Below are 17965 nucleotides of genomic sequence, written 5' to 3'. Positions count from 1 at the left end.
AATTCTGACTTTTGTAATTATAGAACTTATTTGGAGAATTGTTATATATCAGGAACACTTTTAAAGCTTTCTTGGACTGGGTCAAATAAGCTGCCTCTCCATCAAAGTAGCGAGCTCTCTTTTCAGAAAACAGTTCAGAAGACAAATGACTAAGGTGGACAAATTAGGGAGCAACAAAGCACAATGTGATGAGATAGAAACTTAATTTTTTAGTGTTAGATACATTTGTTTTATAAACTTAGAAACCTTTAAGAGTTGAATACACTTAAACTGAGAACAACTGAGTTCTTACCATCTGAAGAGTTTTTGTTCTGCTGGGAGGTAGACTGCAAGATACACCCAGAATATCTGAACTGGTCACTGTGAAAAAAGATTAAGTAAAAACCGAAAGATTCAGATTCTGGCAAGATTTCACTAAACCTAAAGTACCAAACAATATTTCACAGAAATATTTACTGATATTTACAACATCAGAAGGTGAAAATTCAAAATGGAACTCCACTGTACAAGACAACTTATTTGGAAATATATTTTAATCCAAATTTCTCCCTCTCTCCCACCCTCCAATCTTGCAAGAGATTATATTTTGTCACACAATTTGTCCACCTTTCAACAGCATACAAACAGCCAATGCAGAAGCACCATTATAATGTGCCTGACCAAGCAGAAGTTATATTGGAAAAGGCAAGGAGAGAACTTTACAAGGTCACAGACTTCTTATTCTGCATACATACCCTTCTGCCATATTCTGCCTCAGCTTTAATGGAAAAATAAACCTATTTTTGCTTGTGCATCTTTCAAGCATTTGCAAGCACAAGTAGCTCAATCAATGTCAAATATGAATTACTACAAATACAATGCAGTAAGGACAGATGAGTTCGCATTCTCACAAATGTAGATAACAATATCTGTGCTGAGTAGCAGCTTAATGAAACTGTACTCAAACACTCAATTCCCTTTCCATCCTTCAAATCTCCAAGGCAGACCCAAGGTTTGAGTAGCAGTCCAAAGCTTTGAGTTGCTTCAGAGAAGCTCTGTTTTGTCTCAGACAATGTCCAAATCACTCCAAAGCAGTCTGCTTTGGTTATGGATCCAGGTTTCATCCAAATTGGATCCACACTCCTAATTACACATACAGTGGTGCCCCGCAAGACGAACACCTCGCAAGACGGAAAACCCGCTAGACGAAAGGGTTTTCCGTTTTGGAGGCGCTTCGCAAAACGAATTTCCCTATGGGCTTCCTTCGCAAGACGAAAGCCCATAGGGAAATCTCCGGGACAGCGGGGAAGCGCAGCGCGTCTTCCCCACTGTCCTCGGACCTCCTCCCGCCGCCAGGCTTCGGAAGGCTGCTCCGAAGCCTGGCGGGGGGCGGAGAGGTTTTTTAAAAACCACGGGACAGCGGGGGACTTCTCCGCTGTCCGGGGCGATTTTAAAATGCTGCCGGCAGCATTTAAAAAAACCCAGGACAGCGGGTTTAAAATCGCCCCGGCAGCGCGATTCTCCGCTGTCCCGGAGGGCTTCTGAAGGCAGGCGGGGGGGGGGGGAGCAAAGACTTTTGCCCCCCGCCCGCCTTCAGAAGAGGTCCAGGACCTCTTCTGAAGGCGGGCGGGGGGCAAAAGTCTTTGTCCCCCCTGCCTGCCTTCCCAGGGGCTTTTAAATCGCCCCGGACAGCGGAGAAGTCCTCTGCTGTCCCGGGGCGATTTTAAAATGCCGCCCGCCAGCATTTTAAGATCGCCCCGGACAGCGGAGAAGCCCTCCGCTGTCCCGGGGTTTTTTTAAAATGCTGGGGGTGGGAAGAAAAGCCCTTGTCCCCCCCCCCCCAGCCTTCAGAAGAGGTCGGGGGACAGACTGTCCCCGGGCCTGGTCTGAAGTCGGTTTCCCTAGGAACGCATTAACTGATTTTCAATGCATTCCTATGGGAAACCGTGCATCGCAAGACGAAAAACTCGCAAGAAGAAAAAACTTGCGGAACGAATTAATTTCGTCTTGCGAGGCACCACTGTACTTTCACAAGACAACTTTCATGTTTATTACCTGCAGGAAACAGATTCCTTAACTGTGGTAGTATCTACTGGGCTGGTTCCTTCAATGACAGGTGAATCCAGATTAGCAGATGCATTGCTTATATGATCACTGCTTTCATAACCAGATTCAGTCCTTTGTATCTGCCAACTATCAGTATGAGTTTTCCTCTCTGTAAATCCTACACCTTTTTCTGCATTTCCTTTCCCTTCTGAATCCAATGAACTCCGGCTCCCTTTCTGTTTTGCTTCATCTTCATAGATAGTCATCAAACCTTTTTGACTTCGAGTTTCTTTTGGCCAGTTGTTTGAACTCTGCTCCTTTTCATGTTTAGGTTTATTGCTTGCATTTAATTTGGGCTTTGAACTGTGTTCTTTTTTCTCAGATTCACTGAAAATGCTATCAACATTTAGTGTCTCTCGCATTGGCTTCCAACCTCTGCTTCGACTTTTGCTGCTACTGATGCTTCCCTTGTCTTTGGAGTCTTGGCTACTGTCTGTATCATAACCAGTGGTGCTGTCAGTCTTTACACGGCTCATCTTCTCTCCATCAGAAAAACCATCTGTTTTGTTTGAGCCCAATACTTGTGCAGTGGGTCTGATTTGGTTATGTACTTTTTCATGTCTGTAAGGTCCTTTTCCCTGACTGCCATACACACGTTCATTAGAATGCTGCTTAAATCCATTCCCAGAAGGTGGCGATCCTGGCTTAAAATTGGTGCGGACCTCTCCAGATAGATCTATGGGGGGAAACACCACAACATCACATTTTAAATATTCTATCATATTAAAGCAACCTCTTTTAAGCTTTAAGGGCAATTTATTATTCTTGTTAATACAATCAAATTTCAGAGCAAACAATAAATAGCACTTTTAAGACAGGGGATTTTTAATCATAGTAGGTGAAAGTTAGTCATTGGAAGTGCTCTCCTCGAAGTAGGTTCTATTACCTCTCTGTTTTCCAGATTCTCTCTTTGATCCTCTCTCAGTGTCTTTTCGTAGAGAGGATGAGAAGCTTTTCATCTCGGCTACCTTCTGAGCGCACTCTCTGGAAAGATCCTTTGCCTTTTCCCTATGTTCATTATGCCCTAATTTAGCTGAAAAAATAGATAAGAATATGCATTAAAGGTTCACAGTCATAAAAAACAACCAAAAGGCCAAATAGTTCACCCCCCTGCCATGAGACAAAACCATCTATCTTGGAGCCACCAGACCAATATGGAAGATTTCAGCATGCTACCAGCAGACCAGACAAGCACTAGAAGTATAAATAGCTGTAGACGCTGCATATATGTAAGCCAAAACATTCTATGGGGAGGCCCTAATGGTCAGAACTTTCAAAACAGCCAAAATGATATATCTTAAATAATGTAATGTTACATTACTGTTCAGTTCAAATGTGTTACCCACTAAAACTATTACACATTCAATTCAACAATACCAGTGCATAATAAGCACTGTAAGTTAACATTACTATAATGTTTAAGATATCGGGACGCGGGTGGCGCTGTGGGTAAAACCTCAGCGCCTAGGACTTGCCGATCGCATGGTTGGCGGTTCGAATCCCCGCGGCGGGGTGCGCTCCCGTCGTTCGGTCCCAGCATCTGCCAACCTAGCAGTTCGAAAGCACCTCCGGGTACAAGTAGATAAACAGGGACCGCTTACCAGCGGGAAGGTAAACGGCGTTCCGTGTGCTGCGCTGGCTCACCAGATGCAGCTTTTCACGCTGGCCACATGACCCGGAAGTGTCTGCGGACAGCGCTGGCTCCCGGCCTATAGAGTGAGATGAGCGCACAACCCTAGAGTCTGTCAAGACTGGCCCGTACGGGCAGGGGTACCTTTACCTTTAATGTTTAAGATATATACCTGATCCTCTGACACCACCAGACTGAACATGGTTTCGACTAAAATTTGAGTCATCTGGCTGATATTTTTTAGTGCTCTTCTGAGTAACTGATTCTCCAAACCCATTCTCTTTCGGACGATCTGACTTAGAAAAAGTAGACTTTTCAAATCCTAGGGAAAGGAATGTTAAACAATGTTAATATATTTGAGGCTAAAAAAAACCCACAATCATCTCTAGCACTAGAATTAAGGCCTAAGCTCTGTATGTGTCATCAAGCATGCGTTTAAGTGAGCATACGTAAACCTGACTGCCTTCTCTCACTGGAGTACCACACAGGTTTTCTGCTGAAAATCACCTTCTACCTGATGCTATTTGCTCCTGACAATGCTGTTTATGGTAAGCAACACTTTCAGTCAGAAATTGTTCCCATGAGGGAACAATTTTCAACAACGCCCACCCCTCAGGCAGCATGGTTCCCTGGTCTGATTTGGAGGTATATTCTTGATCACACCATGCACCTGCTTTCTCTTCAAATGAAAAGCAGTCAGATTAAATGGCAGTTTGTTGAAATATGTCATTAATGTCACTGGTAGTTAAGCCCTTACTTTTCTTACCAGACTTGTTTGAAGTCCATGTAGTACAGTGGAAAAAAATGCCAGCGTAAATGTGATAACATTCAAACAGTTCTATAGCTAGATGCTGAATGCAGAAAACAAAAAAACCCTACAATACTAATTGAACTCCCCACATTGAAAAACTAAAACACCTAATATTCAAACTATATTTCCAAAGGGCCTCCTTCCTATGCTACCTTGCTCCAACAGAAACACTGCAACTGTTCTAAGCCCATTCCTCCTTAATATGGGAGGTAGGTCCATTATATTGCCTCAGCTGAAACATTAATAGTACCCAGACCCTTCAATCAACCACTGCCCCCACACCCACTGCCCCCAGCTTCCCTGACACATTAAGAACTTATCTAACTACTTTCACCACAGGGATACTAATTTCCATGATGTTTCCCACTCTGAGATTGTATCATGAGAACCATCAAGTAGTCAGTTTCACTGCACAGCGACTGACATTAAACGTAGATCGTGAGGAATGGGAAACTCAGCATATACAATGGCTAGTTCATTCTACCCAAGGTTAGAGTAGAGGACTGGTTGCTTCCTTCTTTCCAGCTACTAACTCAGGACACACCAATAGATCACGTATATGTAGACTGTGTACACAGTTAAGCACTTAGTAAATTATTTTTTAATAATATGAAGAAAGAGCCAAGTGTATTACCAAGTTCTTCTCCATTTCCTGCACAGGCTTTATAATGAGACCAGTGTATTGTCTGCCTTGGTGCATCTTCTGCTGATACAGGTGTACCATCTGGATTTGCATAAAACAGCAGCAATGGCTGATAGTGACACCGAATGCATTTGGACACCACATCTTTCCATTTTGTTCCAACCTAAAAAGTTATGTTTTCATGAGATATATAAGTAATTCAATTTAGTTAAGTAATAGTTATAATCCAATGATGATAAAATAGATATAATCTATATTCAATTGACACTTAACTTCTCAGAGAGATTATTCTGACTTCTTAAGAGAAAAGAGCTACTTTCATGTCAGTGTTTGATCTCTTTTCTAACAGTGAAAACTTAGTGGAGTAACAAATTTCCTTTCATTTAAGTGCCACCTTGTCAGAACTACATATAAGTATTGCATTTTACTTTTGAACACATCTAGGCAGTTATGTAGAAAGATCACCAAATCAGAACAGCTAAACTTACCTCTTTCACATTAGCATCATCAAACAGCACCCATTTGCAACTCTTCGTATGAAAGGCAAAGGCACAATAATGTTTGCTTGCGTAGCAAATCATCCCCACGAGATAGAGCTCACTATTTTTGGCATTTTCATCTGTAACTCTATAGAACAGCTGCAAAAATGATTCATCAGTCAAAAAGGATGGCAGAGCTAAAAAGCATGAAAACTATGTAACAAAGCTGAAAAATGGGATATAGCTCATTACTTCAGTTAGCAGTACAGAAACAAACTGTAGACAAAATCATTGATGTCAAGAATTGGTCGTTCTATGATAATTAGTCACCTTTCCCAGCATTGTAATTTACTACACATAACTGTGTATGTAGTTGCTATTGATGACATGTTCCTAATTGCAGCATGACTGGACCATAACAGGGCAAACTCCTTCAGGCAATCTCAAAAATGATTCAGTCAATTTTTTTGCTCTGAATCAGGATTTCCCATCTCCTTAAACTGCTCTAAAATTTGTTTGTGTCCTACAATCTTTAGTCAGAGAACTGAAAAAGATTAAGAATTGTTGGGTTTTTTATTGAATTGTTACTGTTTTTAAAAAGTTATTTATACTAGTTTAGCTAGACTATAACCTACTGCGCTAAAGTTTTGTTTTGTTTTGTAGAGGTATAAATACCTTAAATTTTAAAAACTTGTTTACTTGCACACATCTATAAATAAGCATGACTCATCTTGTAAGGTGGCATCTTTGTCAACAGAAATGACTTTGTCCACACAATACAATATTGTCAATACAACACAAAATTTACAAATAGATGTAGCATTACATGTAATGAAAAGTATTAGGGACTTAACAAAGATATGCTGTCCATTTAATTGGGAGTGCCTTATTAATCAAAATATTTTAAGTCTATTGACAATTAACCAGCCAGTGCCCTGATTGTGGAATCCACCTGGCACTTCCTTTCGGTGCCAGGTGAGCACATTATTTTCCAGGGCTTTTAAGTAAGCTTGTTCCCTGATGAAATTAAACATTATTATTTGCTTTATCTTTTGTTAGTTGGTGACCAAGGAGATCAGGTACCACTGTTAAACACGCTATCTGCGAAATACACCCCCCCCCCCCCCCGGACAGGCTTACCAAGAGTCAACTATGGTGTTATTTTGACACTAGGCAAACATCTTGTGCTACATTCAGCTAACTTTATTTTACAGGATTTCATACATTTATTTTACTGCATGCCACCTGGAGACCTTACTAACCACCACCAATGAATTTTTCAAAATAAATGTTTTTAAAAATTGTAATAGAAAAGTGGCATGGAAACTCTAAAATAGTTTTATTTGTATCTGTTGTATATTATCTTGTTTTATAAAGTCACACTTTAAAGCAACTTAAATTCTGTAGCCGTACTGCAGCATTTTATGGTAACTGAAAAGAGGACATTTCAAATGTTAAGGTATTTTTTTAAAATAGACTTTTCCTCTTTTCAGCTTGCAATCCTATGCACATTTACCTAAGATAAAGTCTCACTGAACTCAGTGGGGCTTCTGAGTAGATATGTATAGGATGGCACTATGAGACAGGAATGAATGAGCACCTCTTTGGTACACAAAGCTCTCAAAAGAACACAGAAGTTCTTAAATGGTGAGGATGACCCAAAGCAATTATATTAAATGCTGTTGCTCAAATACCCCTGGAAGATAAAGTTGTGTTGCCAAATTCCGGATGACATCTTCTGTTAGGTCAGAATGTTCTGAATCCCAGACTAAGCCAATTGTGACAATTTCAGGACAATTCATGAGAACACGTCGGATTTTTATTTTTTGGCCACAGTTACTCTAGAAAAAGGAGAAAAGATAAAAACTAATTAGTTTGAATCTTCATGGTTTATCTATTTCACATTGAATTCAGAATAAATGTTACAATATATGTCTCACAATTACTTAATGGCATGTTACTTTAGCAACTTATTATTTAGATCTAAAATAAACACCAAACTAATCATAATTATGCCCTATTCAGCTGAGTTTCTTACTACTACTTTCTACAATAGATTTCAGAAGACAGAGAGATAGATTACTGTTATTTAGACCTCAGATCACTGCTATTTGACAGACTTGGATATTTCTGCAACACATCCAGATACTGACAGAATGAGGAGGGAAGTAATTGAAGGCAAAATATTATTTTTGTTCAGTAAGTCATGCCACTGTGTTTTATAAAGCATTATATTTTACTCTGCCTTCTTAAGCCCTTTACTACTACATAATTTACATCTGAATGGTCTAAATCACAACAGTTATTTTCAGGTCAAATTATCTGAAATGACCATTCCTATACTTCTAAGTTTGAGTGTAGGCAGAGTAATAAATTTTATGAATATAAATTAATTTAGCCGTGTGCACAACTGTATGCACTCTAAACAATAAGTACACTGTCCTGCCCCATATATAGAACCCAGTAAGGTACATCAATTTTAAAAAAATAGATGCCCAAAGTGACTTGCTTCATTTGAGAGCCAGAGGAAAATAAGCAGTGGTCCTCATTCCCACATCCAAGAGGCAGTTTCCTATCTTCCTGAGGACCTTGTCCATGCCCTACTTGCCTCCTACACTCAAGCCTTCTTCAGGTATTCATAGACACATGGCAGTAACCCCATGAAAGAGAAGAGCATTGCAGTATGTGCTCATGGTGACCAATCTCAAAAACTGCCTGTGGATTAAGAGCATGTGTGCAGCAGGGTGGCCTACTGAATGCATGTGGGGTGTCTCTGTGAGCTGGAACTCCAAGCAGGCTATCTGTGTGTTTGGTACAGTGAGCTGCTGCAGACACGCCCCCAACCCAAAGAGAACCTTTGGGAAGAATCTGCACAAGTGGAGGGCAAATGTGTGCGTTCCTATTCTCCTCCTTCATGGGATTATCAGCACATGTTTTTTTATCAACTAAAGAAGGCTTCAGAATGTGGTAATCCAAGGCAGTTTTACAATATTAGTCTAAATTAAATATAAATCAATGAGAAAGAAGCAGACCAAATTCCCTTTTCAGTTATGGAATGTTCAGCTTCATCACTTTTATGAAGTTAGCCCAAACAGAAACATTTTTTGTTTACTCACAGGACAGCTCCTGAAGTCATCAGTAGTATTTGCAGTCTGAAGCAGTTCTGCAAACATTTCAGGCTTGAGCCGCTCATGTCTTTCCAACATCCTATCAACTTCATTGCTGCAGAGAAGAAGTAGTAAATTATAAACTTAGCATATAGTGCTATAGTAGCAAACAGCTATTTTCCGCTATTTGGCCCATGTACTATACAACAAATATGGGTGTTTTAGAACTCTAAAATCTTAATCTATGCAGAGAATGAAGAATCAGACAGAGGTACTATGTATGAAAAGGAATAAGGGAATTATATAACCATTACCATTTTGCACCCTAATTTCTTTTGAAGGATTTCAAAAATCAATAATATTTGAGAAATGCATTCCAGAGTAATACCAGAGTAAGGCAACTCAAATACACTGCAGGTTATGGACACATTAATAAATAGTTTAAATCCGTATGTTATGCATTCAGTATTGGTATACATCACTGTAAACCAGCCATTTTATTTCTGGAAGGGGCCATTTATGACATATAGTCTAAATACTCATAAATGTGATGAAGTGTATGGATAAAAGTCTTATAATAATGCCATAATCATATGTTTTGTAATATTCCCCTGGTTAAAAGTATTTTGATAGCTTCTTGCCTGCATTCTACCTAGAAGCAGAACCACAGCCTAAACTGACTGGAAGTTACTCTACCTGGTAGGGCAAGACCCAGGACTGAAATTGAACATTTGGTCCCAAGAGAGGGGCTTCCTTTGTTGCCTGCTCAAACGTCCAGGGCACTCACCTCCCGACCCTGCTTAACTCAGCAAGGTGTGAGACTGGGTGAGAGAAAGGCAAATAAACTGTCCCTAGTGTTAATTTAAAAGAAGGGGGGGGGGGGCTAGCAGGAGTTAAGTAAACTCCTGTTCTCTCTTCAGAGGCCAGAAACAGTCGTGTCTTTAAGTAGCTCCTGCCATGGAACATAAGTCAATCTTGCTTCCTGTCATCCCAGTGGGATTCAATTCCTATCAGTCCAAATTGATGCCGTGCTCTTGAGGGTGAAAGAAAAGAGCTGATTCAATTGCCTGGTTCCTACAGAACACTGAGCCATAGTTTAGGGCTACATGAACTTCCCTGCAGAAGTCTTGTGCTCAAGCATGCCGCTTCCCCTCTCCTCCTCTAGCAAGTGCCAGAAGGAGGAGATCAAAAGCATATGCTACCTGATTTAAACTTATAACCTGTTGTTATGTCCAAACTAGGTTAAGAGCTATGTTTTATTAGAACGAACCAGAATCAGATAGATGGTGTGAAATGTTACTGCAGAGGAAGGGTAGATGTAAAACATGTTGAATGTGCATATTTTCAAACATGACCCAATTCCACTGCTTCCTCAAATGTCATTGAATCCTTAACTCTTGCAGAATAGTCATCTCACTCGTTTCTCTGTTTTATTGTGTTACAATGTATTTAGTATATTTCAAATAAATAAATAAACCAGTGATTTAACTTTTGGTACAACACAGGAAAAAGGACCATATAGCCTGTAACCGTAGCAGTGTCCTAGGAAGGCTAGCTACATACGTGTTTGATCCTCATGTAACAGGTGTTATGGAAATCTGTTCAAAAATGTGTATCCCTTGGAGTTAGTGAATTTTTAAAGCATTATTCAGTTTATCAACAAGGTATTGAACACACCCACTTCCATTCTATTCTCCACTATTCCTTGGAATTCCCAGTTCTCATATTATGAGAATCTGGAAATAAAAAGAACAAAATGAAAGAGGTCTGGGGAAGAATAAAGGAGAAAACAAGGTCTCTTACCATAGAGCTGTTGTTGAAATGTAACGCACAAATTCTGTGAAAGGCAAAGGATCTGAAGATGCCCCACAACTGCGACATACACACTACAAATAAAAGAAGTTTTAATTTTTGTAACTTTGGAAACTTTAAGAGCACTAAATTCAACAACAAACACAAACCTTACCTGTTCATATAATGTCATAGCAAACTTCTGATGGGAAATGCAGGATTTAGAAGTACACATATCTGTTTCACTGCTTGGCACTATGTGATAGTGAATTCTCTCAAGGATGTTTTCCTAAACAAAGGAATGCATTGATTCATTTAATAGATTTATATCCTGCTTTCCCAGCATTCAGACTCCCTATAATGTTATGCCAGACTCCCATGCTGAAGGTCCAGTACCCTCCCAGATACCCTCATGCCACATGATGGTGAAGCAAAGCACAAGGCACACTGTTTCTTCACTTGCTATGAATTACAGTTCACTTAACTCCAGGTAATGGACAGTAAACAATGTCTCCAACAATAATTGTATTAAATATATACCATCTGTATTCTTCTCAAGTCTGCCTTTTTTAAAAAAGGCTATAGAACTTTAGTGTCCAAAATATTTAGATTCCTTTCAATTTATTCTCATCCTAAACCCCAGTGATACCAGACACCTACAGGTTAAGATGCTTCAGTGAGAGCTGTGAATATGGCTCTCTTGTATCCAAACTAACCATATCACTGCCACAAAGTATCAAAGACAAATTTTAAAGAAAAGCATAATATCAAGCTCTTACAAAACATTCTGCTGCATCATCCATGAAACCAAGTTGAAATCGCTGTTCATCTTTAAAGCTTTCAGCCAAGGCATGCCTCATATTATTTGATGGGAGTGCTTTTTCTCGACTGTGCTGGAACTGTGCAAATATAGTCTGAAAGTCAACAGTACCATTAATTAATACTTCTGAATAGCCAGTTTTTAAATAGGCTAGCATACTCCAATGGTTTCTTCATCTAGGAGAAAATTCAGTGAAGTCTGATGTATTGAACACAGTGCAATACCAAATACTACTTCTTCTAGTAGAGAAAAAACTTATTACCTGTCCCCTCTATTGGGCCATGCCTCCCATTTTCTGCACAACTACACCCTGAAGAAAATAAATGGGATTTGCAATGAGACATTGCCCTAGGGCGGTAGCAATCCTTGCACTGGTGAAGGGAATGTAAGCGCCCTCTGAATCAGAAACTATCAATTTAATCTAACAACCTGCTTCCCTCTATGTCTCTATGTTTAATCAGTAGTCTCCAGAAAACCCAAAAGCAGTGCATGGGGACATTAACCAAATTCCACAGTTGCGCCCCAGCAGCTGGTATACTGAGCATGGAAGTTCCATGAAACAATGACAAGTGGGACCGGCAACACAATGTTTCAGTATATCCTCAAATAAGTGTTCATGCTCGGATTTCTAGCACTCCCTGCTCCCCCTCTCAAGGATATGCTATTAGGGATTTAAAGAGACTCCCCTGTCCCCTCTTTCCCAGTTTTCTAATCCATATTCCATTGCTGTAATTACAACAGCATACAAAATACTTAAGTGGCAGCAATTATAGTTGTTAACAAATGCTCCTTTACAAAAACAAGTTTTGAATCATGTTTCCCTTGAATAAGAATTTCAAAATCTCTTTATGAACTGGATACTGTGATTCTAAACTTACCTTTAAAGCACAGAATATGCAGGCATCACCCTGACAAACATGTCCTGATAGACCTCTTAAACTTCGCCGAAATATGTCAAGTTGCCATAAAACCTAAGATGAGGAGGCAGAAAATAAAAGCTTCAATTTCTTCAATAACATATTTGTCCACATATATAGTTGAAGGCCTACAATAAGCTGATCTTTCATTACAGTACTGATACACCATGACAACATGGAGTACTAGACCCCGGATCCTGCGATCATCTGAGTCCCTCCTTTATCTGCTTCCTCTGTGGGAGGTCCAGAGGACTGCAACACAAGAATGGGCCTTTTCTGCAGTGACTCCCCCTCTTGTGGAATGCTCTCCCCAGGGAGTTTCACCTGGCACACATATCTTTAGGCATAAGGCAAAACATTGCTCTTCTCCCAGGTCTTTGGCTAATTAAACAATCTATGGCCTTTTAAACTGTGGGGAGAGTGGTATTGTTTTTGTTTGTTATTATGGCATGTATTTTTGTAAACCAGCCTGCGATCTTTGTATGATGGACGGTAAAATGAATGATGGTTCAGAGCAGGGATGGGGAGAACCTGTAGTCCTCCAGATGTTGCTACAATTCCCATCATTCATGACCACTGATCATGCTGCCAAGGGATGCTGGGAGTTGTAGGCTCATCATCTCTGGTTTAGAAATAGAATCCTTTTAGTTGTGCCATTAGATTCACTGAAAAAAAATTAAGTTATGCATATGCAAATTCAAACTACTACTTGTTAGAAGGGAGAATAATTGGTAGATCAAAAACTAAGAAGTATTAGAATTATCACTGAAATACTGTAGCTACTTTCCCCCATGATAGCTGAAAGGTTATCACACACAGAGCTGTTTTCAGTGGCTGAGATAACCAGCTATGGTTCAATTTAAACAGTGGTTTGTCTCTAATACAGCAATTCCAACTGCTGAAAACATCAAATCAAGCTTTGTCTGCACATGTAATTCTCTCCATGAACAAATCCCAAATCCTTCTATCCTATCTTACTCTTTTTGAACAAGTACTAGAAAGAAGGGATACAATGTCAAAGTGCAAAGACATTTAAAGTAGGACTATGAAGAAAATCTAATGCCAGCATGGCCCTATTTAAATGCATATATAGCAGTGCATATTCACTCCAAACACATCAGTTACAAGTTATCATTTAACTTCATTTAATGTGCATTCTAAAATGCTCTCAATTTACTTCTGATGGTAATTTATGTTTACATATTCTTGAATCTTTTGTAACTGTGTGTGTGGCATTAATAGGTTAGTAAAAGAAACCTATTAAAGGCTTTTCAAAGGAATTATTTTCTTCCTACTTAAGCAAAGCTTGATAACACCCATGCTGAAATGCTGATCAATTAAAGGGAAAGTTTTCCAATTATGAGTGATGTATTCAAGTCTGCAGTCCTACTTTGATTAAGTGGTACCTCTTGGCCAAGGAAGATAACCACTACTTCATCAACCTCTGAAAACACAGTGTCAAATTTGTTTAAATACATGTGAGTAAGCTCCCGTTGCTCTGTCCCCAGCTTCTGCCAACCAAGCAGTTCGAAACCACACCAGTGCAAGTACACAAATAGGTACCGCTGTGGTGGGAAGGTAAATGGCATTTCCATGTCTTCTACCAAAAATGATTAAATGACAAACATTGATAATATGTGCATACTAAAGGAAAATGTAATTTAGCACAACTAAGATAAAATTCAGTTGCTGCTTAACATGTATTTTCTATGGAATACAAATGACCACAATATTATGAAGTCCTACAAATTCAGCATAAGTAGAATAAGAGCCTGTTCATACAAACAAGCAGCAATTATCAGACATGCTAGCCACCATACAAGGGAAAATGGCAGCCCTTTCTGGAAAATACACCAGCTCAATAATGGGAAGCCACTGTGGTCATTTGCTAGCCTTGTGGGTGTTTTTTTTTTTTTTAAGTTTCAAATTACATGAAAGTTATTTGTTGGCCTGAATTGCTTAGCAAATACATTGGGAGACTCAAGGTTAGGAACAGTTAGATTAGCATATATATGCTTCATAGAAACATTGGTTTCAAGAGTCTATAAATTATATACAGCAGACTTCAATTTGCTGCTGGCTGTTGGGTTCTTGTGGACTCACCTCCTCACCACAGTCACTATTGCCAATTCACTTGCATCCCCTCCTTCTGGAACCAAACTGTACAAAAGGCAAGGCAAGGAAAATGGAGGCTGTTGCTCCTTCTCATTCTTGCCACCATGTACAATCTTGGAAGATACATAGTGAATGGCGGGGGGGGGGGAAATGAATTTTAAAGATATTAATAGCCAGCTTTCAATATAATTTATGAAGCTTGTAGGCTTAATCTGATTGGACACTACGTGAAATACAATGCTGGACTAAATAGGTGTTTGAGCTGTGTTTTATTGCATTAAATATGAGGAGTTCCTTACCTGTACAGCACTATTAAGAAAGCAACTGTTTTGTCCTGGTTCATTTAGCAAGCCCTTGGTAGGCGCCAAAGACATCACACTTCCAGGTTGATATACTTTTCCAAGGTTTCCTCCAGGTTTCCTCAAGAACTTTACCCATGCCATTATTTAGGAAACAGTGTTTATAAAATAAGACTGAAGGATTCCAAGCAAAGCAAACCTAGTCCTGACAGTTGCCTTTAAGTTACGGCATTGTGTTCAGAAGTCCAAGTCTTCGGATTGCATTAAGTCAATATCGCATCTACTCTTTTTATTTTAAAAAATAAAGATAAAATAAAATGTGAAAAACTTTGTTCTGATGAGTAGATCATGTAATATGATGATGATAAGCCATACAAATACTTATGGACAATCTTTATAGCATTTCACCTTTTCTTCTTCCTTAATATTAGTGCAAATGACTCTTTGGAAGATAATTTTTAAATACTATGGCAGCTTTATATTGAAAAAAACCAGGAATTCTTAGCTAGTTTTAGCTATAATCAGTCTTTTTGCAGGTTGGTTCTTTCTCTTCGTTTTAAGAAATAAATCACATTTCTTCCTGTGGTTTGCAAAAGTAATTCCACTGTGTATCTGTCTTCTTTCAAAATCTGTAAGGAGAAAGGGAGAGAGAATCTGAAATTAGCAAAAAAGTTGAAGTACACAGCTGACAGCAGCAAAGACAGAACATAGATGGATACACAGGGCTTCTCTCTATTCCAGCTATTTAGTTGGGATGAAGAGATGGGTTGTAAGAGCTGAAGAGAGAGATGGTAAGTGGATTTAATAACTTCAATTTCCAAGACCATTTCACCATTTGGAATGAGTGATCCCAGGAATCTGTCAGAAGAACATACAGATGATGCAACATGCATTTCACCTAAACATTTGCCAATGGAACCTTGGTATAAAGCATCTACCAAGTATAATACATCTACCAACTGATTAAAAAAACTTCCTAAAATCATCACCTCACATTTAACTACTGTCAACCACTACAAAAAGAGAGTGTTAGCTAATCAAGGCATTTCTTAAGCTGACCATGTTGAACTCAATCATAGAAAAGTAGAATTGGAAGGGTCATCTAGTCCAACCCCCTGCAGTGTAGGAATCATTCGCCCAACATGGGTCTCAATGTGGGGAATGTAGTTATGATAATGGAACAGAAAGCTTTCTTTCTATGGACCTTTGAATTAACTTATCTTAAGATCCAGCTGTTAGCTTTCCTTTCCAATTCTAGGTTTCTATATATTGATAGCATAACATATGAAGTCCTTGGAGCACAAATACCTGTTGGCAGCCAACTCAATGTGCTTTTGGATGAAACTCATTACCTAGACCCATTTCATTCTGTGCCTAGGTTTGGTTTTACACTGAAACAGCTTTAGTTGCCCTACTGATCACTGCCAGGAGTTGGAATGCAACCCTGCTTGTTTCCTCCTTGCTCCCACAGTGACATTTAATAAAATAAAATTCATTAACACAGGCTTTGTGGATTGGGGGTAGAAGGCATAGATATAGGGTGGCTCCAACCTATCTACAGGGTTAGCTTCAGAAGATGGCATGGGGGGCTGCTGAACCCCCATGCCAGTTGTGCTGTGGGATCCCACAATGTTCTGTTCTATCAATCTTTTTAACATCTATATCAGAAATGGAGAATCTGTGGCCCTCAAAATATTGCTGGATTACAACTCCCATAATCTCTGACCACTTGCCATGCTGGCTGGGATTTATGGGAGCTGGAGTTAAATATCTGGAGGACCACAGGTTCCCATCTCTGATCTATATGAAGCCACTGACTGGGTGGTGGCATTTGGAGAATTTGGGTGAGGCACCATCAATAAGCTAATAATATTCAGCTCTACTTCTCTTGCCATTGAATCAGGTGAGACTGACCAATTTTTGGACTTGGTATTGGGCTGGATGAGGATCAAGAAACTGAGGCTAAATCCCTGTAAGTCTGAGGTCACTTGCACCAGTGTTCTTGTGTTCAGACTCTGGGAGTGCAGACTGTTCTAGATGAAGCTGTACTCAACAAAGCAGATGTATTGCGTAGCAATGTCCCTTGATCAAGCTCTGTCATTTGAGACCCAAGTGGCCTTTTTCCAGCTTTAGCTGGTTCAGCAGCTATGACTGCTCTTGGATGGGGATGGTCTGCCCATTATCATCCATGCTCTTGAAATATCCCGACTGGATTACTACTAATATTATTCTGACAGTTACTCAGTGCTGCTCAGTTAGCTGTCTTTTTAGAGCTACAATACAATCAAAAGGATACACAGGTAATGAGTAAATCCAGAAGACAAAATAAAAACATTAAATAGTTGACTTCTGAGAAAAGATATTTGTAGTACTAAATGAGTGTAACTACAGATAAAGGCTGTACAAAAAGAGAATAACGTTACTTTGAACCAAGCCAACATTTTATGTATTTTTCCACCAGTTCTACAGAACTCTTTGTACTCATGCAATGGTATCATTTAAACTGCACTTCTTGTAGCAACTTGTTATTTCAGTTCCAGAGGTACTAGCACTAAATTTTAACAGCTAAGGTATGCTCAAAACAAGAGCCTATATACATTTCCACATAAACTGGAATACATCAACATACCCAAAATGTCAGATGAATGAAACATCCGAAGCAACTTGGTAGAAGCCCAGCATTACAATATATTTTCAAACACTAAATCCACCTTATGTGAGTAACACATTAGGTTTATCTCCCTATCCAACCTCTTACACATTTTCTGAAGCACTCTACATTTTTGTGCTTCTAGACCCAGATTCAAACAACAGACTGACATTTTTTCTTTGTGTGTCAGGTTACTGAAATAATATGTTTATGGAATTAACCAAAATTAGAGAAAACAAACATGAAAATATTCATTTCATCATTTGATGCTAGGCACTGTGGGTGGTCTAAAAACAAAAACACTGTCTGTTCTCAGAGAACCAATAATTATTACAAAAATGCTGACAAATGTATGCAGGCCAGTCTCAAAAGAACTTTTTTTTGGTCTGACTTAAAATACTGTTAGGAGTGGTAGCAAATACGAGATACCTTTACCAACACAAAGCTGTAAGGAATATTAACCCATGTGCAACATTCAGCAGAAGTCCAGAATAATTTGTCCTATGAACAGAAACTGCAAGTGGCTTTTTAACACCCAGAATCCCCATGTCAAAAAGGGTATCAGAGCTGTGAAAGTTGGCAACACCAATGATCAAGGGGCTGAGATACTTTCCCTAA

The 17965-nt window shown here is 39.3% G+C and overlaps 1 protein-coding gene across 1 annotated transcript in view; it reads right to left on the bottom strand.

Moving 5' to 3' along the window:
- The window catches only part of USP53 (ubiquitin specific peptidase 53), a 30118-nt gene that overhangs the window by 7928 nt on the left and 4225 nt on the right, over window positions 1–17965 (bottom strand). The window contains exons 2-14 of the mRNA XM_028743391.2: window positions 14698–15326; window positions 12245–12337; window positions 11326–11460; window positions 10722–10835; window positions 10559–10641; window positions 8765–8870; window positions 7343–7489; window positions 5658–5807; window positions 5161–5332; window positions 3888–4037; window positions 2972–3118; window positions 2035–2761; window positions 293–360 (exon numbers count right to left, since the gene is read on the bottom strand). Coding sequence (XP_028599224.2) covers window positions 293–360; window positions 2035–2761; window positions 2972–3118; window positions 3888–4037; window positions 5161–5332; window positions 5658–5807; window positions 7343–7489; window positions 8765–8870; window positions 10559–10641; window positions 10722–10835; window positions 11326–11460; window positions 12245–12337; window positions 14698–14841 — 2236 coding nt within the window. The 5' untranslated portion in view covers window positions 14842–15326. The remainder of the gene's footprint in view (window positions 1–292; window positions 361–2034; window positions 2762–2971; window positions 3119–3887; window positions 4038–5160; window positions 5333–5657; window positions 5808–7342; window positions 7490–8764; window positions 8871–10558; window positions 10642–10721; window positions 10836–11325; window positions 11461–12244; window positions 12338–14697; window positions 15327–17965) is intronic.

The sequence above is a fragment of the Podarcis muralis genome, chromosome 9 (genome assembly GCF_964188315.1).
Source record: "Podarcis muralis chromosome 9, rPodMur119.hap1.1, whole genome shotgun sequence".
Lineage (NCBI taxonomy): Eukaryota > Metazoa > Chordata > Lepidosauria > Squamata > Lacertidae > Podarcis > Podarcis muralis.
The sequence above is the reverse complement of the archived record's forward strand: the minus strand, read 5'-3'. Positions and strand labels throughout refer to the sequence as shown.